At 42.3% G+C, this 27,734-nt stretch overlaps 1 protein-coding gene across 5 annotated transcripts in view; it reads right to left on the bottom strand.

Annotated features, from left to right (window-relative positions):
• Positions 1–27,734, bottom strand: part of SEPTIN11 (septin 11) — a 125,733-nt gene that overhangs the window by 69,632 nt on the left and 28,367 nt on the right. For all 5 annotated transcript variants that reach the window (XR_014175989.1, XR_014175990.1, XM_081960420.1 and 2 more), the window contains exon 2: positions 1,035–1,149. Coding sequence is in view for 3 of the 5 variants with exons in the window: in XM_081960420.1 (XP_081816546.1) it covers positions 1,035–1,149 (115 nt within the window). In the remaining 2 variants the exon portion in view is untranslated. The remainder of the gene's footprint in view (positions 1–1,034; positions 1,150–27,734) is intronic.

Genomic DNA, 27,734 nt, shown 5'->3' with positions numbered 1-27,734 from the left:
TTGTCCGGCCTTCAGTTGCTTTGGAAAATAGCTTGATCCCTTCCTCTCTATGGCAGCCCCTTAATTATTGGAAGACTGCTATCCTGTCTCCCCTGGTCCTTCTCTTCACTAGACTAGCCATGCCCGGTTCCTGCAACCGTTCTTCATTTGTTCTAGTCTCCAGTCCCCTAATCCTCATTGTTGCTCTTCTCTACATTCTTTTAGTTGAATTCTACTCATCTTAAAAGTTGCCTAATTTGAAAAATTAACTCAGGGCAGATTCAAATTCAAATTCAAGTTGCATGCCCAAGCATACTCAGGCTTGTCAAAATTTGAAAGATGAAATGTTTCAAGCTTCAAAAGTCTGGGAACCCAACAATGATTACAGGCAGTTCTCAACTTGCAACCCTTCATTCAGTGACCGTTCACAGTTACAAGGGCACTGGGAAAAGTGACTTGTGACCCATTTCTTCACAATTATGGTCATGTGATCAAAATTCAGATCCTTGGCAAATGGCATGTATTTATGATGGCTACTCTGCCCTGGGCTCATGTGATCACCCTTTGCAACCAGCGGTGTCAATGGGGGGAGCCAGATTCACTTAACAAAAGTGTTACTGACTGCGATTCACTTAACGACGATGGCAAGAAAGGTTGCAAAACGGAGCAAAACTCACTTCACTGTCCTGCTTAGCAACATAAATTCTGTGATTCTAAAATCAAAGACTGCCTATCAGGAAAGAAAGTTTCCAAGTTCTGAAATGTCACATTTTTGAACACTGGAGGAGTTTGATTTTGCAAACGGTGCAAATTAGGGACTTGCATCATTCTGTACCATAATGATGTCATTGGCGTTCTATGTATGATGTGATGCCCTTTGCCCTTCCGGTGAACACCGGCGTTGGCACAGATCCTGGTAATAATATAATCTTAGCGACACTTCCTGTCTTCACACATGGCTATCTTTAAGAGGAAGGGATTCTGCATCACAAACCCAGCTGCTTGCCTTGGGTAATACTGCAGAAAGTGGCTTCCGTCTCCCGAACAGGACTTACCGACACAAAGGATGTTGAAGCAGAAACCTTGCGAAGTTGACCTGTTCACCAGTTGATCTGGGAGGCTGTCGAAGCCGACGTGGCCTGACAAGGCGAGATTTCGAAGGTCGTCATTCTGCAAATCCAAAGAGAAAAAGTGTTGACGGCCCCTGCAGAACTAATCCCCATTCAAGGCAGTCCTCGACTTGCAACAGCTCGTTTACCGACCGTTCCAAATGACAAGGGCACTGAAAAAAGTGACTTATGACCACTTTTCACATTTATGACCTTTGCAGCATTTACACTCTGATGCTTGACCACTGACTCACATTTATGACGGTTGCGGCGTCCCGGAGAGGCGTGATCCCCTTTTGTCAGACCTTCTGACAAGCAAAGTCAGTGGGGAAGCCAGATTCACTTTACAACCGTGTTACGAATAGGAGAACTGCAGTGATTCACTTAACAGAATGTCGTAAAATGAGGCAAAACTCACTTAACGAATCTCTTCATTTAGGAACATAAATTTTGGGCTCATTTGTGGTCATAGATTGAGGACTAACTACTATTTATTAGTACAAGGTCAGGGGCGCTTTCTCTATGGAGATGGACATGAATGGCCTGGCTTTTCAAATATAGCTTGTATCTGTATTTAATAACTTAAAGGTTCCCCCTCGCACATATGTGCTAGTCGTTCCCGACTCTAGGGGGTGGTGGTCATCTCTGTTTCAAAGCCGAAGAGCCAGCGCTGTCCAAAGATGTCATGTGGCCGGCATGAATAAACGCCGAAGGCGCACGGAACGCCATTACCTTCCCACCAAAGGTGGTTCCTATTTTTCTACTTGCATTTTCACATGCTTTTGAACTGCTAGTTGGCAGAAACTGGAACAAGTAATGGGGGGTCGCTCTGTTATGCAGTGCTAGGGATTCGAACCGCCGAACTGCCGATCTTTCGATCGACAAGCTCTGCATCTTAGCCACTGAGCCACCGTGTCCCTTATTTAATAACTTACACATATATTATTAAATATACTAATACAATACAATGCAATACAATAGTAGAGTTGGAAGGGACCTTGGAGGTCTTCTAGTCCAACCCTCTGCCTAGGCAGGAAACCCTATACCGTTTCAGACAAATGGCTATCCAACATCTTCTTAAAGACTTCCAGTGGTGGGGCATTCACAACTTCTGGAGGCAAGCTGGAGGCAAGCTAATACAGTATTGGACCACTGTCCTATTTATGTGGCTATTCTGCTTGGAAGTGACTTTCCAGGGTGACTCAGGAAGGTGTTTCCTTGCCAGTTATCCAAACTCCTTTTCAGTGGAAACAGGGAAACAAATGGACATGGAAGTTTGTGTATGCAAAACAAGCCAGGTTCAACCACCAAGTTAATGGAGTCTTCACTATTAAAATAATCCTAACCCCAGAGGAAATTCATGTATTCATCAATTTTTATGGTATCGCCTCCAATTTGTTCTCCACAATCCATTTTCAATTTTCATGTTGATCGCTAAGTAAACTGGAGATGACCTGATTATTTGAAATACTATTGACTCACAAACATTCATAACCCAATTTCCTCCAAATTTTAACAGGAGTCTCTTGTGCAGTATCATCATGACCCAATGTTTTTTTATGTACATCATTGTGCGGTTAGGACATGGGAATCCCAAACTGTAGCAATGGCTGTTATCTAATTTGCTCATGAGAAACCAATTTAAAACAACTCCCTTATAGGGTGGTCTCCGAGATTTTTTAAGGATGTCATGGCCTGCATTAAAGGAAATGATTGGAAACTGCTGGCAGGAAAAGGTATCATGCCATAATGTTGTGGCCCACTAGAGGCCAGCAGAGCTGGCAGAAGATTCGGACAGTGAGGAGGTTGGGGAGGAACCTGGGCCAGTTCTGGAGTCTGGGGAAGGGTCTGATGAGGGCTCTGTGTCGGAGGCAGAGAGGGGGCCAGAGCCGTATGCCAGTTATCAGCTACCTTCAGAGTCAGACATCAGTGAGGCAGAAGAACAGCTGGAGCCTCTTCCCAGTGTGTGTAGGCACAGTTGCCAGACGAAGGGAACAGCTAAAGAACAGGAATGGACTTGGAAGTAAGGGCCACAGGTGGACAATGAATGCCCCCTCCCAGAGGAAATAAAAGAGGAGCGAAAGGGGAGTGGAGTTTGCAGGACACAATTAGTTCACTTAATTGGTTCATGACTCTCCTAGACTCCTTGCCAAGTTTTGCAGATATCGGCCTGGCAGCTCTCCAAGCCAGATAAGGTCTGTGACCGTAAATCCTCCCTTAAAAGTCTTCGCTGGATGTGAATGAGCAGAATTCACAGTCAATTAATAAAAGGGGTTTTTGTTGGGACACGGAGTTTGCTTCAGGCTCTTGGGAAGCCTCAGTCAGAACACATAATGTGTCTCGGAGGTTACAATGCTTTTTTTTTTTTTAACGTAAGGAGAAAGCATTCTGGTGACAGGACAAAATAATCATTCTTGCAAACTCATTCTGATTTACCCAAGTTTGATTTCACATGATGGGACGTTGGCACACTCTCTGTTCCTATTTAGCGAAATTTCAATATAAATGCTTCCAAGCTGCTAGGCGGGAAGTCTTCTTCAGCCCTGACTGGATGGTGGGGAATGATTCAAAGAAAAACAGGTCCAGTTGCCTCTTGAAAGAAAAAACACCTTTGGTACAACCATAGCTTGGATGACTGGAGAATCTCCATAGAAACCACAGTCATCTTTAGCTGCAGGAAAACTAGTGTTTGAGGGAGAACTAATTTTGCCTCCTCCATGGAGTGCGATGGCTGTGGTTAAAGATGCTGCTCTTATCAGTGGAAAGCTGACCGCTCGAGGCCCGAGCAATGTGCATCAAGGTGAGCTCCTGTTCCTTGCCTCAGCTCCTGCCCACCTAACAGTTTGAAAGCATGCAAATGCGAGTAGATAAATAGGTACCACTACGCTGGGAGGTTAACAGTGTTTCATGCGTCTTTGGTATATAGTCATGCTGGCCACATGACCACAGAAGTGTCTTCGGACAACACTGGCTCCCTCAGCTAGAAACACTGCCCCCTAGAGTTGGATACATCTTGATAGGAGAAACCTTTATTTTTACCTCCAGGGGGCATCACACAGCAGGTTACTTAAGACACAGTTGTGCCATTTCAATGTATTGCCTCCTTGTTAGTCCAGACCAGTATGCCTTATTTATTATTATTATTTAATATTTCTTCATTAAATTTATGTGCCACCCTTCTTGTCTAGAGATGACTCTGGGTAGCTTAGAAACATTAAAAGTACTGCACAGGAAAATAATGAAGCAAAAAATAACAACAGTAATTGCTATAGGATTTAAGTGAACTGCTATAGGATTTAAGTGAACTACTGCAGTTGTTGAATGAATCACATGGTTATATTAAGTGAATCTTGACTTTGCTTGTTGGAAGGCAGCTGGGAACAGGTGAGCATGGCAATCACATCACCCCAGGATGTTGAAATCATCGCAAATACATGTTCTGACCTAGGCTTCCTGAGAAAGCATAAATCACACGCTTAGTCCCCAAAACCCTCTTAAAAACCATTTATTTAAGCGGCTGTGAATTATGTTCATTCACAGCCCATAACGATTCACAAACAGCCTGTGAAGAGTCCAACAGACGTCTGCCACAGTCTTTCAGGGTAATGCTGATATAGCACCCAACTTTACCTCCCTTGAAACACTGCCAGAGACCTAATTGCCAATTAGTTTTGCAAGGCCAAATGGAGCACAGAATCAAATGGAGCTTCTCAAGAGTTTGAACAAACCAAGAATTGACAAAGTTGCTTCCTGCAAAGGCTCACATCCGTTTGCTCCTCTTTTATGTCTTATGGGAGGGGCCACTCATCTCCAAGCCTTGCTCCCAAGTCGCCCTTTTTGTCCTAATTGTTTTGGCCTTCTGGAAGCTCTGCGCATGCGCACAGTGGGAACAGGCTCACACTGTTCTTCTGCCTCGCTGAGGACTGGAGGCTCCGGAGGCAGCAGATAACCACTAGATGGCCATGGCCCTTTCTCTGCCTCCGACGCAGAGCCCTCGTCTGAGCCTTTCCCAGACTCCAGGACTGGCCCATGTTCCTCCCCAACCTCCTCGCTGTCTGACTCTGCCATCAGCTCCGCAGGCCACTGGTGGACTATAACAATACATGTCGATTGCCAAACATCCTAATTTTGATGATATGATTGTGGGAATGATGTGAGATTGTGTGAGGACTGATCATGTCACTTTTTTCAGTGCTGTTGTGACTTGGAACAGTTGCTAAGAAAATGAGTGTGGGTTGACGATTATCTATGTAAATAGTAGTTCACCCATGGATCTACTAAATCTACTACTACATGACTCCCAAACATTTAACCAAGTTTCTTTCTGCGCATTTCTCCTGGTTGCCAAGGAAATATTCATATCTCTCCCCCCCCCATGCTCATGTTTATGTTCTTTCTGTAGCATTTTTTCCTTCTCTTTATCCCGATTCGCCTACTTTGAGATAGGGAAGAAAGATCCTTTGGTTTCCTAGAGCAGGAGTGTCAAACTTAAGGCCCATGGACCGGATCCGGCTCACGGTGTACTTAGATCTGACCCACGGGGATGTCCTGGAAATAGCAAAGGACTGGGTCACGGTGCCTCTTCCAGTGGGAAATGGAGCTCCATTTTCACTGGCAGAGGGTTGCAGGAGGCCATCGCAGCTGAAAACAGAGCTCAGGAGCCCGTTTTCGCTGGCAGAGTGCTCGGGCCACCACAGGCGCCCCTCACACGAGTGATGTTGAGCTGGCCACACCCACCTGGGCCTCACCCACTCCCTCCCCAGGTCAAACACAATCCTGATGCGGCCCTCAATGAAATCGAGTTTGACACCCCTGTCCTAGAGTGACCACAATAGCATTCTCCCTTTAAAACCTCATTTATATTGAAAAGGTGAAGGTTTCTCCTGTCCATTCGTGTCCGACTCTAGGGCTCACCTCCATTTCTTAGCCTAGGGAGCCAGTGTTGTCTGAAGACAATTTCCATGGTCATGTGGCCAACAAGCTGCATGGAATGCTGTTACCTTCCCACCGAAATGGGACCGATTTATCTACTCGCACTTGCGTGCCTTCAAACTGCTAGGCGGGCAGAAGCTGAGGCAAGGAATGGGAGCTCACTTTGTCACACATCGCTCTGGTCTCAAACCCAGGCTGTCAGCTTTCCACTATTAAGGGCAACATCTTTAACACCGTGCCGTTGAGGAGGCAAAATTAATTCTTCCACAAACACTAGTTTTCCTAGTCGTAAAGATGACTGTGGCTTCTGTGGAGATTCTCCAGTCAACCAGGGCATGACTGTACCAAAGGTGCTTTTTCAAGAGGCAACTGGACTTTCTGGTTTTTCCTTGAAGACGTTTCGTTTCTCATCCAAGGAGCTTCTTCAGCTCTGACTGGATGGTGGGGAAGAGCTGAAGAAGCTTCTTGGAAGGGAAGCAAAACGTCTTCAAAGAATAACAAGTAAGTCCAGTTGCCTCTTGAAAAAGCACCATGTGGGATCCAGCTAAAGCAGGAAAGCAATAAACATGAACGCATTTCTAATATTAGAGAAACCATTTTATGTCCCTTTTTCGTTCTGTGCTAAGCAGCCCTTGCCAATTATGACTTCCAATTTTCTTTAAAATTGTATGTAATATTAGGTGGTGTAATTCATATCTAACAGGCTGGTGTGTGGTACTTCCCCCCCCCCCGCCCCATCCTGACCTTCAGACCAGACTAGAAACACCCTACAGATTCATCTTTCAACACAACTCTCCACAAGCTAGTCATTCACAACCTTTTTCCTGTTTATATTAGTCATTCGTTATACAACTGGCAGCTTGAAAATAAAGAAACGAAGCCGTCCTAGTTACAGAAACATTTACTGGTCTGTTCTACTCATCTAAAGGGATGCTCGACTTAGCTTCCCACGTGTCCTAAATCCCAGGATCTTAAAAAGCCTCAAGAGGGACATATTCATTCTCTTTCCCTGGGGTTGTAAAATTTTATTCACTGTGGATATGTCAAAATAGATTTTTCGGAATCTTCAAGCAGTGGCATAAGAATTAAGCCGTAAAAACATTCATTCATTATAAAGCTTTTTACTCCTATTAGGGTTCGAAACATTTCTGATGCAACTAAAGACCAGGAAGTTGAAAAGGGTCATGTATGCAAGCAGAAAAATCATACAGAACAGAATGTAGAATAATAAGAGTTGGAAGGGACCTTGGAGGTCTTCTTGTCCAGCGTGCCCCAATCTTTCTGGCACCAGGGACTGGTTTCGTGGAAAACAATTTTTTCTACGGACCTGGGGTGGGTTGGGGGAGATGGTTTTGTGTGCTACCTAGATCCATGAAGGCACTGATAAAGCTTCACTCGCTTGTGTGGTCTGGTTCCTAACAGGGTTGGAGAGCCCTGTTCTAGTCCATCCCCTGCCTAGACAGGAAACTCTATACCATTTCAAACAAATGGCTATCCAACATCTTCTTAAAGACTTCCAGTGTTGGGGCATTCACAACCTCTGGAGGCAAGTTGTCCCACTAATCAATTGTTCTAACTTTCAGGAAATTTCTCCTTGATTCTAGGTTCTAGGTTCTAGATTCTCTCCTTGCTTAGTTTCCACCCATTGTTTCTTGTTCTACCCTCAGGTGCCTTGGACAATAGTTTGACTCCCTCTTCTTTGTGGCAACCCCTGAGATATTAAAACACTGCTATCATGTCTCCCCTAGTCCTTCTTTTCATTAAACTAGAACTACCCAGTTCCTGCAACTGTTCTTCATATGTTTTAGCCTCCAGTCCCCTAATCCTCTTGGTTGCTCATCTCTGCACTCTTTCCAGAGTCTCCGCATCTTTTTGTTGCTCTCCATACTCTTTCTAAAATCTCAACACTCTTTTGACCCATGGTGACAAAAACTGGGTGCAATATTTCAAAGCAATATAAAGCGGTACTAGCTCTTCAAGTGATTTTGATACTATCCCTCCATTGATGCAGAGTGTGTTGGCTTTTTGGCAGCTGTCCAAATCCTTAATAAAGTGTTATATAAGGATCAGATTACCTGATCCAATAATAGAGACTTAGAGCTTCAAAGAACCAAGGGTGATGGAAAATGGCAATATTTAGGATAGGAGTGAGAAATTAGAGAATAACAGAAAGAGTTGGAAGGAACCTTGGAGATCTTCTAGTCCAACCCCCTGCTAAAGCAGGAAAACCTATACTATTTCAGACAAATGGTTGTCCAACCTCTTCTTAAAAACTTCCAGTGTTGGAGCATTCACAACTTCTGGAGGCAAGTTGTTCCACTGATTAATTGTTCTAACTGTCAGGAAATTTCTCCTCAGTTCTAGGTTGCTTCTCTCTATGGCTTTATGTCAGGCCCTCAACTGCTTTGGAGAATAGCTTGACTTTCTCTTCTTGGTGGCAACCCCTCATATATTGAAACACTGTTGTCATGTCACTAGTAGTCCTTCTTTTCATTAAACTAGACATAGCCAGTTCCAGCAACCATTCTTCATATGTTTTAGCCTCCAGTCGTCTAATCATCTTTGTTGCTCTTCTTTGCAAATTCCTGGCCTCTAAGGCACGTGACACCCTCAGCCCTATTTCTGTTGTTCCCAGAGGATATATTTTGGCAAAGATCTCAATTTCCAATTCTTCTTTTGTGTCCAATGTGGACATGTTTGAAGAATACACATCCATGTCATTGCCAAAAAGGCATTAAGAGTTGTTAACCTAATTTTGTGAAGCTTCTTCTCCAGTAACATTGTATTGTTAACTAGGGCATACAAAACCTTTGCCAGACCAATCCTCGAATACAGTTCGTCTGCCCTGGAATCCACACTGTATATCGGACATTAATACAATCAAGCGAGTCCAGAGGTATTTCACGAGAGGAGTCCTCCACTCCTCTGCTCACAATAGAATCCCTTATGCTGCCAGGCTAGAAATTTTGAACTTGGGCAATCTGGAATTGTGCTGCCTGCAGTCGGACTTAAGCATAATACACAAAATTGTCTGCTACAACATCCTACCTGTAAACAACTACTTCAGCTTCAATCACAATAATATACAGGAAAACAATCGATACAAACTCAAGGTAAATCACTCCAAACTCAATTGCAGAAAATATGACTTAAGCAACAGTGGTTAATGCCTGGAATGCTCCACCTGACTCCATTGTTACATCCTCAAACAGCTTCAACCTTAAACTGTCTACTGTAGACCTCACCCCATTCCTAAGAGGTCCTTAAAGGGGGCGTGCATAAGTGCACCAGCATGCCTACCGTCCCTGTCCTACTGTCCCCATTTATCTGCATCTACTTCCTTTGTTCATATTTATGTTCCCACTTACACCTGCTACTTTGTACATGTTTGACAAACAAATAAACAAACAAATGTTGGTTCTTGAAATTTCCCCTTCCAAAATACGGGATCCACCCATCACATTCTCAAAATTAATTTATTTTACTTTTAAGAAACTGCATTCTCCAACTACAGAAAAGTCAATGAAGGATAGCTCTCCCAGTTTCCGTCCCTCCACCCCTAAAATATACCAAGAAGGAAGAGCTGAGCTAAATAAGATAGACAGAAAGTAACATTTAAATCAGGGGTGTCCATTTGTGGCCACTTTAGGACCTGTGGACTTCAATTTCCAGAATTCTGGGAGTTGAGGTCTATAGGCCTTAAATTGGCCAATGTTGGACACCCCTGGTTTAAACACTGAGTTATTTCAAAGCTTTGGTCCATCCTCCTCTTTCTATCGGCAAAGCCTTTTTGCTCAGTTTATAAAACTTGCCAAGCTCCGATGCTTTTTTTCCCTGGTTCCCTTTCCCAGCTTGGACTAATTTTAAAAGATGCCACATAGGCAAACTTGATCCAGCCAACAAACACAAGAAGAAACCCTAACAAAGCAAGCTCTTGATTTCACTTAAGTTCTTCCCATCCCTCCAAGGGATCAGCTCTTCCTCTGTAGCTTTCCCTTGCCAAGGAAACGCTTAGAAGTCGAAAGCTCATTGCTCTTCTTAAGACACCCTGCTAAAAGGAAGAAAACTGTTACAACCATTTAGTCACGCGGGGTAACACAAAATGCCAGCGGCAGCTGGTGGGAAATGTACTAGGGATCCCACAAACGATAAAAGCTTCTCTGCCTGTCATGGATACAACTCTTTTCGCTGCTACTGGTAGCAAAAAAGACTTGCAGCCACACATTTAGTGGCCGTTCAAAATTACAAAGTCATTGCAAAAGTGAGTTATGATTGTTAATACTACTTTATAATGCCTTGGTAAGGCCACACTTGGAATACTGCATTCAGTTCTGGTCGCCACGATGTAAAAAAGATGTGGAGACTCTAGAAAGAGTGCAGAGAAGAGCAACAAAGACGATTAGGGGACTGGAGGCTAAAACGTATGAAGAACGGTTGCAGGAACTGGGTGTGTCTAGTTTAATGAAAAGAAGGACTAGGGGTGACATGATAGCAGTCTGAGGGGATGCCACAAAGAAGAGGGAGCCAAGCTATTCTCCAAAGCACCTGAGGGCAGAACAAGAAGCAATGGGTGGAAACTAATCAAGGAGAGAAGCAACTTAGAACTAAGGAGAAATTTCCTAACAATTAGAACAATTAATCAATGGGACAATTTGCCTCCAGAAATTGTGAATGCCCCAACACTGGATGTTTTTAAGATGTTGGATATCCATTTGTCTGAAGTGGTGTAGGGTTTCCTGCTTAAGCAGGGGGTTGGACTAGAAGACCTCCAAGTTCCCTTCCAACTCTGTTATTCTGTATTCTGTCTTTTGCACTTATGACAATTGCAGCATTCCCATGATCAAAATTCAGCCGCTTGGTCACTGACTCATATTCATGACAGTTGCAGCGCCCTGGAGTTATGTCATCACCCTTTGTGACCTTCTGACAAACAAGTTCATGGGGAAGCCGGATTCACTTAACAACCGTAGTGATTCACTTAACAACTGTAACCTAACAACTCTAGTGATTCACTTTGCAAGAAATGTTGTAAAATGGGCCAAAACTCACTTAACAACTGTCTTGCTTAGCAGCAAGAATTTTGGGCTTAATTGTGGTCATAGGTTGAGGGCTGCCTGTATATGTTGAGGAGAGCAAGCTCATTTTACTTTTGGAAAGCACAGTATGTTCAAGAGGGCTTAGAACAGAGCAGCATTCAAATACACAGATAACAATTTCTTTTAAGTGGAGATCATCGTATTCAACTTCACTTGAGTAAGATATCCACCAAGAATTTGCCTCATACCTGTGAACCATGAAGGAGGCACGATCTGGGGTACCAATGCTCTTGATGTTGTGGCCTGCCAGTGGCCAGCAAAGCTGGCAGCAGATTCGGACAGTGAGGAGGTTGGGGAGGAACATGGGCCAGTCCCGGAGTCTGGGGAAGGCTCTGGTAAGGGCTCTGTGTCGGAGGCAGAGAGGGGGCCAGAGCCGTATGCCAGTTATCAGCTGCTTTCAGAGTCAGCCATCAATGAGGCAGAGTAACAGCTGGAGCCTGTTCCCAGTGTGCGCATGTGCAGAGTTGCCAGACGAAGGAAACAGCTGTCGACTTGGGAGTAAGGCCACAGGTGGACGATGAATGGCCCCTCCCAGAGGAAATAAAAGAGGAGCGAAAGGGGAGTGGAGTTTGCAGGAGACAATTAGTTTGCTTCATTGGTTCACGACTCTCTCGAGACTCCTTGCCAAGTCTTGCAGGTATCTGGCCTGGCAGCTCTCCAAGCCAGAGAAGGTCTGTGACTGTAAATCCTCCCTTGAAAGACTTTGCTGGATGTGAATGAGAAGAATTCAGAGTAAATTAATAAAAGGGTTTTTTGTTGGGAACAAGGAGTTTGCTTCATGCTCTTGGGAAGCCTCAGTCAGAACACTGTCATAAATATGAACCTGTTGTCAAGAAACTGAATGTAAATCATGTAAGCATGGGGATAATATGAAAAATGGTCATAGGTCACTTTTTTCAGTGTGGTTGTAACTTGAAACGGTCACCAAGTGAAGAGTTGTAAGTCGAGGACTAGCTATTTATAGGTAGTCGACTTACAATCATTCATTTAGCATCCATTCGCTTACTGCAGGGGTGTCCAAACTTGGAAACTTTAAGACTTGTGGACTTCAACTCCCAGAATTCCCCAGCCAGCATGGCTGGCTGGGGAATTCTGGGAGTTGAAGTCCACAAGTCTTAAAGTTCCCAAGTTTGGACACCCCTGGCTTACTGAGTACATGAATCACTCAACTTCCATGACAACGAAGGACATAAAATAGGATGTGACTCATTTAACAACTGCTTTGCTCATCAACCAAAGTTGTGGTCTCAATTGTGGTTTGTAACTCAAGGACTATTTGTACTACCGATTCATGAGGAAAGCAATCGAAAAAGGGTTACTATTTTACCTCCTCAACCTTACATTGTGAAAAGATGGTTCTTTGGCCCACTTTGCTGAGAGCATTTTCTGGAGACGGTGTTATTATCTTTTTACAAATATTTCCCCTTAACACAATAATCCAACTCTTGTTTTCTATAGCGAGACCAAAACATGGATCTTGAAGGCAAGCTGTTTGGTTATGGAAGGTCAATTCAAACTCAAAGCAGCAACAGGAGAACAACTGCCAAGAAGAGATATAAAAGGTTATTTTCCTTAAGGCTTTTTAAACAAACCGCTAATGTTTCTTATTTGGAATGGAAGCAATATCACTGTTCTCATTTCAGATTCCTAGCCAGCGCGAAAAATTGAATTATTATTATCTTTTTTATTCATTACACATGAAACTCAGTCAACTGAACATTTAAAATTGTGTCACAAATACCATTGACTGGTGCAAATGGTTGATACGGGTTGCTGCCAGCGTCCTAGGTATCAAGCAAGTATCTTCTTAAAATATAAGATGTCCCGAGTAGCGCAGTTTTTTGCAGTTCCGCCGGTGCTATTGCAGGAAACTGCAATTTCTGGGTGTGTTTTGTAAAATTCTTGGACATGGTACCAAGTGCCCCGATGACAATGGGTATCCCTGTTCCATGTTTCATCCATAATCGGGTAGTTTCAATGGCCAGGTGGCAATATTTTGTAATTTTTTCCCCAGTTCTTTCTCTTTGACTCTGGCATCTCCTGGTATCGCGATGTCAATAAATTGTACGTTTCGGCCCTCTACAACCGTGATATCTGGCATGTTGTGTTCCAAATGACAATCCGTCTGTATTCGAAAGTCCCACAAGATCTTCACCTTCTCATTTTCGGTAACTTTTTCCACTTTGTGCTCCCATGACTTTTGGGATACAGGTAAGTCGTATTTTTTACATAATGACCAGTGGATTAATTTAGCAACTCGGTCATGTCTAGCTTTGTAATCAGTTTGTGCAATTTTGCTGCATTCACGTATTAAATGTGAAACAGTTTCAACTTTCTTGTTGCAAAGTCAGCAGTTTGGATTGTCAGTGGATTTCTGTATCTATTATTATTATTATTATTATTATTATTATTATTATTATTATTATTATTATTATTATTATTATACGATTGTATCACAGCGGCCAGTTGATTCGCCGGATTTGGCATTGATTACTAGTCGGGCCCCACCCAGGGGCCTAGGACGTCGTAACGTATTTTCTTAATATACGTGCAGATCCAAGCAGTGCGGCCTTTTGCATTTGACTGATGGTGATTTTGTCAAGTTTTAACTGTTTTAAATGTGATCCCAGTGCTTTTGGAATAGCACCCAGTGTGCCGATTACCACTGGAATTACCACTGCTGGTTTGTGCCATAATCGTTGGATTTCAATTTTTAAGTCCTGGTATTTCGCGACTTTTTCATGTTCCTTCTCCTCAACCCTGCTATCACCTGGTATTGCGATGTCTATGATTGTAACCTTCTTTTTCTCAACCAGTGTGATGGCTGGTGTGTTATGCGCTAGTATTTTGTCTGTTTGTATACGAAAATCCCACAGGATCTTGACCATCTGATTTTCGGTGACTTTTTCAGGCTTATGTTCCCACCAGTTTGTTGTTGTTTTAATATTATAATTTTTGCACAAATTCCAGTGGATCATTTGTGCTACTGAATTGTGCCGCATTTTATAGTCAGTCTGCGCGATTTTTTTACAGCAGCTGAGTATGTGGTCAACAGTTTCATCAACTTCTTTGCAGAGTCTGCATTTGGCATCATCAGAGGATTTTTCGATTTTGACCTTAATGGCATTTGTGCGGATAGCTTGTTCTTGCGCAGCCAGGATTAGTGACTCTGTTTCTTTCTTTAATGTACCTGTTGTTAACCATAACCAAGTTTTTTTACTGTCCACTTTATCTTTTATTTTTTCCAGAAATTGGCCATGTAATGCTTTGTTCTGCCAACTCTCCATTCTTGATTTTATCACATCTTTTCTGTATTCTTGTTTCGTCTGTTGGGCCTTCAATAGATTTTTGTTCTTTACTTCGATTAATAGATGTTCTTGACTTTCTTTTAAATAATCTGCCAGTGCATGTTTTTCTTCTTCAACTATTTGCTTCACTTGTAATAATCCTCTGCCACCTGATTTTCGGGGCAGGTATAGTCTATCAGTGTCACTGCATGGATGTAAACTGTAGTGCATTGTCATTAGTTTCCTGGTTTTTCGGTCCAAAGTGTCCAAATCAGCTTGTGTCCAGTTAACTATACCAGCTGTGTATCTTATAACTGGTATTGCCCAGGTATTTATGGCCTTGATTGTATTTCCACCATTTAATTTAGATTTCAAAATTTTCCTAACTCTGTTGGTGTACTCTCTCCTGACAATAGTTTTTACTTCTCCATGTTTGATGTTATCCAACTGCAAAATGCCTAAGTATTTGTAGGCTTCATTTTTGTTGCATTTAATTAGTTGGCCATTGGGCATTTCAATTCCCTCACATGTAGTGATTTTGCCCCTTTTTATGGATACAGTGGCGCATTTTTCCATGCCAAACTGCATTGAAATATCGGTGCTGAATACTCGGACTGTGTTTGTCAGTGATTGGATTTCTATTTCTGACTTTCCATAGAGTTTCAAATCATCCATATATTATTATTATTATTATTATTATTATTATTATTATTATTATTATTATTATTATTATTATTATTATTATTATTATACGATTGTATCACAGTGGCCAGTTGTTTTGCCAGATTTGGCATTGATTACTAGTCGGGCCCCACCCAGGGGCCTAGGACATCGTAACGTATTTTCTTAATATACGTGCGGATCCAAGCAGTGCAGCTTTTTGCATTTGACTGATGGTGATTTTGGCAAGTTTTAACTGTTTTAAATGTAATTCCAGTGCTTTTGGAATAGCACCCAGTGTGCCGATTACCACTGGAATTACCACTGCTGGTTTGTGCCATAATCGTTGAATTTCAATTTTTAAGTCCTGGTATTTCGCGATTTTTTCATGTTCCTTCTCGTCGACTCTGCTATCACCTGGTATTGCGATGTCTATGATTGTAACCTTTTTCTCAACCAGTGTGATGTCTGGCCTGTTATGCGCCAGTATTTTGTCTGTTTGTATACGAAAATCCCACAGGATCTTGACCATCTGATTTTCGGTGACTTTTTCAGGCTTATGTTCCCACCAGTTTGATGATGATGATGATGATGATGATGATGATGATGATGATGATTACATCAACAGAATTGTATCACAGTGGCCAGTTGTTTTGCCGGATTTGGCATTGATTACTAGTTGGGCCCCACCCAGGGGCCTAGGACGTCGTAACGTATTTTCGTAATATGTGTGCGGATCCAAGCAGTGCGGCCTTTTGCATTTGACTGATGGTGATTTTGTCAATTTTTAACTGTTTTAAATGTAATTCCAGCGCTTCTGGAATAGCACCCAGTGTGCCGATTACCTATTATTATTATTATTATTATTATTATTATTATTATTATTATTATTATTATTATTATTATTATTATTATTATTATTATTATTATACAATTGTATCACAGCGGCCAGTTGTTTCGCCGGATTTGGCATTGATTACTAGTCGGGCCCCACCCAGGGGGTTGTTGCTGTTGTTGTTGTTGTTATTATCATCATCATCATCATCATCATCATCATCATCATGTTTCCCTGAAAATAAGACAGCATCTTATTTTCTTTCGACACCCTTTTGGCCTTATTTTTGTGGAGGTCTTATTATTTTTGAGGTGCGAAAAGTGGCGAGCGTGGTCACTTCATGGCTGCGGCTGTGTTGCAATATTTTCGGGGAGGGCTTATTTTAGTGCTTGCGCTCCAAAGCCCGATTGGGCTTATTATCCAGGGAGGTCTTATTTTCGGGGAAACAGGGTATTATTTTTTATAGTAAGGTAGCCAAAGGAAAGAAACAAGCTAAGAACCATCCCTGCAAAGATTGTAAAACTCCTTAAAAAAGGAGGAACAGGCGGGAGAGAAAAGGAAAAACACACAACAGCAATATGACAAAGAAATACAGAGAATTTCCAAAGGCAAACGCCAATCAAAACCAGATTTTATTCTGCCGTTACAGGCCGTCTTTAACTGAATTGCTGCATTTAAGCTGATAAGGAGGAACATAAATCAGTCATATCCAAAACTCCCTAGTGGAAGTGCCAAATTGCTAATCCACTGCCAGTTTCATGTTTGAGAGCTAAAATAACCTGAGTCCAAATGACTTAAGGAAAACCAGAGAGGCTTTAGAGTTTAATATTTCCAATTGCAACTGGCTGTGCTACTCTTGGACTCCATATGCCTGTTTGCTTCCCGAATTTTCCTTCCTTTTTTAGAATAAGAAAACCGAAGCCAAATATTTCAAGGGCAAAGGAGAAGGGACACTCGCATGTTTACCTCTATAACTGCCTTGATTACAATAACAGGACTCTGGGTAGGAAGTCTAAAACTAATTGGGCTGGAAAAATACCCCCTTTTTTAAACAGTTGTGATTTTCATATAAGCAGAGAGATCATCCAAGATCTCTGTGGCAGGGTGCGACATGCAGGCAGAAGGGTTTAGGACAACTCGTTGTGGTCAACGTGCCACAGCCAACTTGCCATAGCAATGTGCCCCAACCTTTTTGGGCACTGGTTTCATGGAGAGAGCTTTTTCTGTGGATGTTCTGACCAGAGGTAGTATTCAGACGGTTTGGATTGGTTCGGCCAAACCGGTAACAGAAATCGCAGATGGCCAACCCGCCCACGCTGTTTAGGCCCATGCGTGGAAGGTGCGCGCATGAGCAAAGCACATGTGCAGAAGGCCGGGCGCATGTGCGGAAGGGGCGGATGCACCCATGGACCAGTGGTAACAAAATGTGAAGCCCACCACTGGTTCTGACCTAGGCTTCACTAAATCACGAAGCAGACTCCTTGTCCCGACAAAACTCCTTTTTGTTAAGCTAACGTGAATTCCTCTCATTCACATCCAGCAAAGTCCCGGCAAACAGTCTTTCAAAGGTGAATTGACAACCACAGACCTTATCAGGCTTGGAGAGCTACCAGGCCGATATCTTCCAAATGCTGTACAAGAAAATACTTGGCAAGGAGTCTCTGAGAGTCACAAACAAATCTTCAAACTAATTAATCAAACTAATTGTCTCCTGCAAACTCCCCTCCCCTTTCGCTCCTCTTTATTCCCGATGGGAGGGGCCATTCACCGTCCACCTGTTAAGAATGTAGTATTGCAGGCTGACTCTGCCAATTGCCAGCAGTTCAAATCTCATTGGCTCAAGGTCAACTCAGCCTTCCATCCTTCTGAGGTGGGTAAAATGAGAACCTAGTTTGTTGGGGGCAATAGGCTGACTCTGTAAACTGTTTAGAGAGGACTGTAAAAGCACTGTGAAGCGGTATATAAGTCTAAGTGCTAAGTGCTATTATCAAAATCTATCCTACTTAATTCTCAAATAGGGCGAGTCAACAAAACAAAATTTTCAGTGGCACAACCAATGTACATCTAGCGAGGCTTTTTTTTAACAAGCAGCTGTCTAAAACTTTTCACAGAGCAAGATTCCCTTGAGACAGGGATGGTTTTACCACCAGACGGAAGGCACTCAAGGCTTCCCATATCATTAAAAAGTCTCGAGTTACCTTGAATAAAAAGAACGGTGGCAGAAAGAGGGAACATCCATAAATAAAACTATAATTGGAAATGATGGTGGGCTGCTGAGAAGTGTTAAATCTCTTAACATTCCGATTCCTTTATGAACAGCCATGGCACAAGAAGATAAATATAGTTTAAATCAGGAAATGCGGATGGAATTCAATTCATATTTATCTTGGGTGATTATACTTTACGAGTCAGCTTGATGTATCTGGCTAGAGACTGGGAGACTGTGACTTCTAGTCTTACCTTAGGCACGAAGCCAGCTGCAAGACTGTGAGACCCAATTTCTTTCTCTTAGCCCTAGGAAACCACTGACAAAATGATGCCAAGAAAAATGAAAAAGCTTATCCAGATGGTTTTAAAGGCACACAATTTCATTTTATTTACAGAGGTGTTACTGGATTTTTTTTTCTTTTTGCACTTTCAAAGCAAAGTGAAAAAATTATTCGGTGTCAATAAATACCCCTCGTTCCTTTCCACAGACGTACTCTTCAATTTTGATCTAACCCACTGATTCTTTTAACAAGAAAAGATGTGCAAAACCCATCTATTCATACGAACCAGTATCTCTGGGCATTAAACCATGTTTAAGCTTTTGCAGCTAGGTGCTTTAGCTCTGACACACAGTCAAAGGCCTATTAGTTGTGCATGAGAGCATTCAGCAAAATAAATGGCTAAGAGGCAAAACAGAGTCATAAAAATAGCTTAATTGAGGCGTTTGAGGGAAGGGCTTAGAACAAACCATGATGTCATCTGATAAACTAATTCCTCCTTTTTCTTACTGCATTAATGTAGATGAGCACAGAAACTAAGAATCTTTAAAACTTCATTACCTCCATCAACATGTAGAACATGTCAAAGATTTGTATGTCCAATCACACTTGGCCAATAAGCAATTCAATTCAATTCTTTTATTTTCAATTCTTTTATTTTCTACTAGCCGATAACCTGCTGTTGCCTGGGTATTTATTTATAGGGGGGAAATGTCAGGACCAAACGTAATTTCTAATGTTGGATTTTCCCTCTTACCAGAGGGAGCCCCCTTTGTGGAGTACTGGGAAGCAGTTACCACGGCAACTCCACTGTGCTGCATAGTAGAAGCCATTTTACAGCACAACAGGCTGCACCTTCACAGAACATGCACCCCAAGGGGTGTTAGGGGTGTCTTATCCCCACAGTATTTTTCTCCAGAGAGCAAGTCATCTGTGTACTAAGTTTGGTTGAAATTGCTCAAGGGGTTCCAGAGTTATGCTGGAACATATACACACACACAGCCATTTTTTATATAGAGAGATTATATTCTATATTCTGTATTCTGTGTTCTATATTAGTTCAAAAATCAAATATTGTTCTCAAGGCAAAAAAATGCAAAGAATATACTCACCATCCTCTCCCATTCTATTACCAAAGATCCCATGCCTTTAATCCCACTAGTTTTAAGTACATATTTTGAAGCATATTTTACATTCTCACACTGACTGTCCAATCAATGAAATACTTCAGAGAGTTACAATGTCATCAAGGAATGACCACAAAGCTAGAATACAAAAGAGATGCAAGTAGTCCCCAACTTACGACTGTAATTGAGCCTGGCAATTATAGGTCGTGAGTCATGATGATGCTAAAATGATCAGACCCGACTTTCGTGGAAATGATTTAAGCGATTGCGCAGACGCTAAATCTGTTTTCTCGGTCCCCACCGCATTTCACTTCTAAGCCAACTCTTCTTTTCCATATGGCTTTTCAGGATGTTTCCCATTATTCCTGAGTATCTCCACTCAGACGTGAGCGCTATTCCAGATGACAAACGGGGCAGCACAGAATATTCAGGAAGGTTTATTACAGGTACTCCTTGACTTATGAACAACAGCTGAGCCCAAAATTTCTGCTGCTAAACAAACAGTTTACAAACAGTCGTTAATCAGATTCTGCTCCATTTTACAACCTCCCTTGCCACAGATGTTAAGGGAATCACTGCAATTGTTAAGTTAGTCACATCACAGTTAGGTGCATCTTATTAGTAAGGTCACAAAAATGGATCACATTGCAACCGTCACAAATATGAATCAATTGCCAAGCGTCCAAATTTTGACCATGTGGATGCTGCAACGCTTGTAAGTTTGATTGTCACTGTTTTCAGTGCTGTTGTAACTTCAAACAGTCACTAATCTGTTATAAGTCAAGGACTAAATGTAGCAGAATACTATATACAAATACAACACATATATATGTGTGTGTGTGTGTGTGTGTTGTATTTCTGCTGAAAAATAAATAAAGGGAGACTAGTATAGATCTATTTCAAGCTATTTAGCTCTCATCAGCTAGCCATACCCTTACTGGGATTTTAACCTGGGCTGTATTACATATTAGGCAGGAGTCTTAGCCACTAAGCCACACACACACACACACACACACACACACACACACACACACAGTGCACGCGTGGGGACAGGGTGGGGGTCACACACGAATGGGCAGGGGACAGGAGAGAGCCTGGGGAGTGAAAAATGCAGCATTTTTCGTCTCCTGAAACCCCGCCCCAGCACTTCCCATTTTTCACAAAAATGGACGCGCAGAGGGTTTGGGAGGCCTGCAAAGGTGCTCCTGGGGGCTGGGGGGGGGCAAAAATGAGTGAAAAATGGGCCCGTTTTTCATAAAAGCAGGGCTGTTTTTGCCCTCCCTAGTCCCCAAGAGCACCATGCAGGCCTTCCAAACTCTCTGCACACACACACCCTTTTTTTTTTGCAAGAAAAAACAGGCCCATTTTTGGCCTCCCAAATCCCCCACGCATCGCATTTTTGCCCTCCCTGGCCCCCAGGAGCACTTTGCAGGCCTTTCAAACTCTCTGCATGCCCCCTTTTCACAAAAAAGGGGCGTGCAGAGGGTTTGAGAGGCCTGCAAAGTTCTCCTTGGGGCTGGGGAGGGCAAACATTTTTTTAAAAAAATACTTCAAAATCTTATACTCCAGTGCGTCTTACAGTCCGAAAAATACGGTAGATGAAATATACCGTCCCTGTTTAGCAAATTCCTTCCTTCATGGTAGAAAATAAAGAAAGGATCAGCTGGTGTCTTGCTTTCCATCTTTATTCTCTATGTACATAAAAGAGTAAAATCTGGAACCACCAAAAGCCGCTTCCTTTAGGACAATTTGTGTTATGTTGCCATTGTTTCCAGTGTCTCTGGAAAGTTTTGCCTTTTGGATATACTGGATATTGTATATTGTATATACAATCTACTGTAGATTGTTACTATTAACTCTTTTTTAAATCTTTTATATTTTCCGTTGTTTATCTCTCTGCTTTCATTCATGTTTGCCAGGTTTAATAAACAAAACTTCAAGCTATATTTTTCGTAGCTGAACTGAGTGGCATAGGTGCCCGTCTAATCTAAGTGCTGGGGGGCGAATTCAACTGGAAATTACCTACCGTAATTTTTCCAACAATACCAAGACTTTGAATTCAGTTTGGAAACAGACCAGTATCTCATGCAAATGCGGGCACGTAGTAATCTACAATGTGTGTTAATTGCAGCAAGGAATACCTAGGCCGTACATCATTAAGTCATTAAAAAAGTAGAGATTTGTTATGAATATGTTTGAAAGTACAAGCTTTAAATTGCTGCCATGAAGACAGATTTATACAGTACAATTTTTAAAAGACACCATTTATAATTGGAGTAGTTTCATCACTTAATTTTACTTTATAATCACAGTTGTACCGGTAATTTCTGGAATTAAAATCGTTTTCATATGTAAAGGCTGAGGTTTGCTTATTATTAGGATAAATCATCTGCTCTTTGACATAACCAGGAAAAGTATGCAAGCTTAGAATTTTAACTGAAGCACTTGCAAAAACCCAAAATTTAATTTAACTTTAATCAATTCCTAAAAACTAAGTCAACTCCCAGCTATTCAGGTGGAAAACCGTCACAACATTCCAGAGTTGTAGACTAGACCAGCGGTCACCAACTGGTGGTCCGTGAGAGAATTGTGATTGTCCTCAGAAAAATCTTTGCATTTTTTTTCATTTTTTATATTGTACTAAATCAGGTATCCTCAAACTACGGCCCCTGGACCAGATACGGCCCGCCAAAGCAATTACTCCTGCCCACTGATGGGATGGGGTCCTTCAGGCACTTAGCTTGGCTGCCTGTTCAGGCGCTTCAGTGAGCGGTGCACGAAACTTCAGCCAGGCTCCTCGAATGATAGCGTTTGCAGGGGGCCAATCTAATGCCTGGGCTGGCTAACATTCAAAACATTCATTCATTCTTGGCCATATTTGAGATTCCTAGCTGCAATGGACAGCAAACCTAGGGTTGACCCCGGGCGCTTCTGTCCGTTAACAGGCAACCAAGCTAAGTGCCTGAAGGACCCCATCCTGTCACTAATTCATGTTAGCAGTCTACGGGGTTTAAAATTATGAATTTAGTGGTCCCTGAGGTCTGAAAGGTTGGTGATCCCTGGACTAGACCAAGAAGATATAAAAAAAAAGTCCCAGAAGAACACAATGGCAAACCACAAAGTTGCCAAGAAAACTTGTAGAGCCTTATAGGATATTGATGAATGAATGAATGAATATTATCCAAGATCAACTTGGAAAGTTCATTTTTAATTTCATAATTAATTTGTGCTAGGTGGCCTATTTGGATACTAGATACCAATATCATTCCAAATGTGCTTGAGATCCACAAATATTTGAGACCCTATCCACCAAAGCACCTGATCTGCACTGCAAAATAATTTGTTTGGGTTCACACAGCTTATTCAGCCAAGCCTAGTCAAACCAATATAGGTAGCCTTACCAACCATCAATTGGTCACTTAGAGTCCATTCTAAACTACAATGGAGCCACCCAAAACTATTTATGATAGGAGTTCCAATGGCTGCAAAAAACCCTGATGTCACATGATTGCATTTTGGTTGCTTGGGAACTGGCTCACATCAGACGTGGTATTCAGCCAGTTCTGACAGGTTCTGGAGAACCAGTAGCGGAAATTTTGAGTAGTTCAGAGAACCGGCAAATAGGCTGGCCCCGCCCTTGCTGCCTCCCAGCTGACCTTCTTTTGTTGCCCTGAACAGGAGAACGGAGCTGGAAAACAGGTTAGTGGGGTAGGGAGGGAATGGGGATTTTGCAGTAACCTTCCCCCAGGAGTAAGGATTTTCAATATCCCTCCCCTGCCACGCCCACAAAGCCACACCATGCCCACAAAGCCAAGCCCACAGAATTGGTAGTAAAAAAAAATTGATTCCCATCACTGGCTCACATGTACAACCAGTTGCAATGTTCCAGTGCTGTGAGATCACAATTTGTTTTTTTGCCAGTTTCAGGCAAAATATGTCATAGAATACACTGATTTGGTCAACAGCCACTTAGCAACTATGGTGCTCATTTAACAACTGTGGAATTTATTTAATGACCACCATAAAAATATTGTAAAATCAAGTCTTGACATATAGGCTAACTGGCTAGACCAGAGGTGTCAAACTTGAGGGCTGTGGGTTGAATGGGCCTGCCAGGGTGCTTCGATCTGGCCCATGGGGCTACCTTGTAAACCACGAAGGACCAGACTGCGGGGCCTCTGCCAGCGAAAATGGAGCTCGGGAGGGTTGCACGCGACCCTCCCAGGCTCCGTTTTCACTGGCAGAGGGCTAGTAAAATAAACTAAAAATGAAACGAAAAGAGAAATGTTTCCCCTTTTGCATTTCAGCATGGAAGAAGGGACAGGAAAGGAGAAAGGGAAAGAGGAAAGACAAAGAAAAAGAAAGATGGGAAGATAGCAAGGAAGGAAAAGGAAGGAAAGAGGGGAAGGAAGAAGAAAAGAGAATGAAGAAGGAGGGGAAAAAAGAAAAGGAAGGAAGGAAGGAAGGAATATTATGAGAGGGAGGGTGGGTCTGAAGGAAGTCCCGCCTTAGCCCTTGGCCACCATAGGTGCCCTCAACACAAGTGATGTCCAGCTGGTCACGCTCACCCCGGAGGTCAAATACAACCCTAATACAGCCCTAAATAAAATCGAGTTTGACAACACCCCCCCCCCCCCGTCTACTCTAATCTAACAAATGACTGTCAGGACTTAACAATGGAGATTCAAGGTGCCATTATTAAGGACCACCTGTACTTATTTTCCTTTAATGCATGCTGTGTAAACAAAGCCAGCCTAGCAAAGTCATGTCCTAGTTGGCATTACCTTTTAAAAGAATTTAAGTCAAAAAACACACCATTGGAGCGTACAATCTCTACTTTCATCCATATTGGAGTAAGTTTTCTAAAAGAATTCCACGCTAGTTTTCAAAGAGGAAATCATCTTCAGTCCTGCTGGATTTACTTTTCAGGTTTTCTGCCCGACTTGGTTTAAAAGGAAACATATGGGTACGCTCAGCATTTAAGGAATTGCATTTTTAAATTAAATTAGGAAAATTACATAACAGAAAATACAGGACGCACTCTCCAAAACAATGAAGATTTATTCCAGAACAACTCACAAGAGTTATTTGGCAGATTTGATTTATCCCTGTAGAAAATGGCTTTTAAATATGTATTTCTCCCCTGCTCATGTGCTCGTTTAGTAGCTTGGTGTTTCTTGGATTCTTACTCAGAGTTAGAAACCATTAAACAAATCTGGCTTCACCCACTGACTTTGCTTGCTGAAATCCAGCTGGAAAGGTTAAAAGCAGTGATCAGGTGACCCTGGGACAGTGCAACTGTTGTAAGTACATGCCAGTTGCCAAGTTTCCGAATTTTGATCACGTAACCATAGGGATGCTACAATGATCATTACAGGTGGAAACTGGTCATAAGTCACTGTTGTAGCTTAGAATGGTCATTAAACAAATGGTGTAAGTCAGGGGTGTCCAAACTTGGGAACTTTAAGACTTGTGGACTTCAACTCCCAGAATTCCCCAGCCAGCCATGCTGGCTGGGGAATTCTGGGAGTTGAAGTCCACAAGTCTTAAAGTTCCCAAGTTTGGACACCCCTGGTGTAAGTTCAAGGATTTTACCTGTACCTCCTTGCTTACTATCCTATGAGCCACAGTGGCACAGCGGTTAGAGTGCAGTATTGCAGGCTACTTCTGCTGATTGCAATTGGGCAGTTCGAATCTCACCAGGCTCAAGGTAGACTCAGCCTTCCATCCTTCCGAGGTGGATAAAATGAGGACCCAGATTGTTGGGGGAAAGAGGCTGGCTTGGTAAACCGCTCAGAGAGGGCTATAAAACACTGTAAAGTGGTATATACCCGGTTTCCCCGAAAATAAGACCTCCCCGGATCATAAGCCCAATCGGGCTTTTGAGCACATGCGCTAAAATAAACCCTCCCCTGAAAATAAGCCCCCCCCCAAATATTGCAAAACAGCAGCAGCCATGAAGTGACCACGCTCGCCGCCTCCTGCATCTCAAAAATAATAAGATCTCCCCGAAAATAAGGCCAAGTCCTTATTTCGGGGGGGTCAAAAGAAAATAAGACCATGCCTTATTTTCAGGGAAACATTCTAACCACTGCCGGCTGTCAGTAGTTTGGTAGTTCGGGTCTCATGAGGCTCAATGTTGACCTCATGCCCTTAGGCATGAAAGTCAATTGGGTGACTTTGGGCCAATCACCGGAAGACAATGAGTTCTAGTCCCACCTTAGGCATGAAAGTCAATTGGATAACTTTGGCCAATCACCGGAACACAGTGAGTTCTAGTCCCACCTTAGGCATGAACGTCAATTGGGTGACTTTGGCCAATCACCGGAACACAGTGAGTTCTAGTCCCACCTTAGGCATGAAAGTCAATTGGGTAACTTTGGCCAATCACCGGAACACAGTGAGTTCTAGTCCCACCTTAGGCATGAAAGTCAATTGGGTGACTTTGGCCAATCACCGGAACACAGTGAGTTCTAGTCCCACCTTAGGCATGAACATCAATTGGGTGACTTTGGCCAATCACCGGAAGACAATGAGTTCTAGTCCCACCTTAGGCATGAAAGTCAATTGGGTGACTTTGGCCAATCACCGGAAGGCAATGAGTTCTAGTCTCGCCTTAGGCATGAAAGTCAGTTGGGTAACTTTGGCCAATCACCAGAAGACAGTGAGTTCTAGTCCCACCTTAGGCATGAAAACCAACTGGAGGACTTTGGTCCAGTCATTTAAACTACCTCACAGGATTGTTGTGGGGAAAATAGGAGGAGAAGCATTAGCCTTGAGTTATTTATAAAAAAATCTAAACTAAATTAAAACCTAACAGAAATAGCTTTCTGCTGGATTTGATATTAAGGATTCTTTTTAAAAAGGAGAAGGAGTAATTCTAAAGTTACATTTGGCCTTGATTTATGTTTATTTATGACTGGAAGATCTAATAAAACAACACAATGCATGAAGATATATATCTGGTTGTGCAAGTTTTATAAGCACAGAACTAGAATTTTTCAGGCACTGAATCATTAGGCAAGACTCTATAAAGAGTCTTTAGGGAAGAAGATTAATATACAAATAAATAAGTAAAACAAGCAGGGGATTATTTTCCATATGCATTGACACATAATGGAAACAGTGATCAAAAAAGATTTGAGGACCTCCCTGTGTCACTGAATTTGGAATGAATACTTTTATTGTTTCTCAAATTTGACAACTTTCAGATATGTGGACTTCAACTCCCAGAATTCTCCAGCTATCTGGGGAATTCTGGGAGTTGAAGTCCACATATCCTAAACTTGCTAAAATTGAGAAACACTGCTTCTAGACAACACTGATAATTGCTTTTCTACTCTCCTAAATTCCATGATTCCTGGTGCTATTATATCCATTTCTAAGGATTTTTATTTCCCAAACACACGTTTACTATTCTTGGTGAAATGCATTTACTCTCCAATTAACGAAGTGACTAAGTTACAAGTAGCCCCCAATGTACTACCATTTGTTTCATGACCGAAGTAACAACAACTCTGAAAAATGTGACCTATCGCCATTTTTTCACACTTACGACCGTTGCAGCAACCCTGGGCTCACACGATCAAAAATTGGGCACTTTGGCAAAGGGCGTGTCCTTATGATGGTTGCAGTGTCCCAGGGTCACATGATCACCTTTTGCAACCTTTTTTTTAGTGACCCACTTAACAACCGTGGCAAGAAAGGTCATAACGTTGAGCCAATTCAACGCACTGAATTACTTAGCCACAGAAATGTTGTGCTTAATTGTGGTTGCAATTCAAGGCCAACCAGTATTGGGGCAAACATACTACATTACAACCCTGTCCCTAAAATGACTTTTACACATTACAAAGCTATTTCTGCTTTTTTTTTTCATGGAAACTCATCCCTCGTCTGCCCCCACACCATCTGATATGAGATTCTTCCTCTGCAATTAGAACAGATGATAAGACAGTGCAGAACTGGAGCTGATCATAAGCTGCAGGAACACTGTTTAAAAGGCCCAGCTGAATTCTACCTCCAAAGCTTTCCAATGTGTAAACATCACTTACACCCTCATTTTATCTCCTACATAGTGTGGAAGCTTAAAACTTGGAATTGCTGAGATGATTGGGAATCGAGGGTGTGCAAGATACAAGATAAGCCAAGAGGCACAGAGATTTTAATTTCTTTTTCTTTTCTTTTTTTCGTCTTTTCTTTAAAAGCTATTGGGAATTATTG

This window comes from Natrix helvetica, assembly GCF_964273705.1.
Source record: "Natrix helvetica genome assembly, chromosome: 7".
In the NCBI taxonomy this organism is placed as follows: Eukaryota; Metazoa; Chordata; class Lepidosauria; order Squamata; family Natricidae; genus Natrix; species Natrix helvetica.
This window is presented reverse-complemented; position numbering and strand designations above follow the sequence as displayed.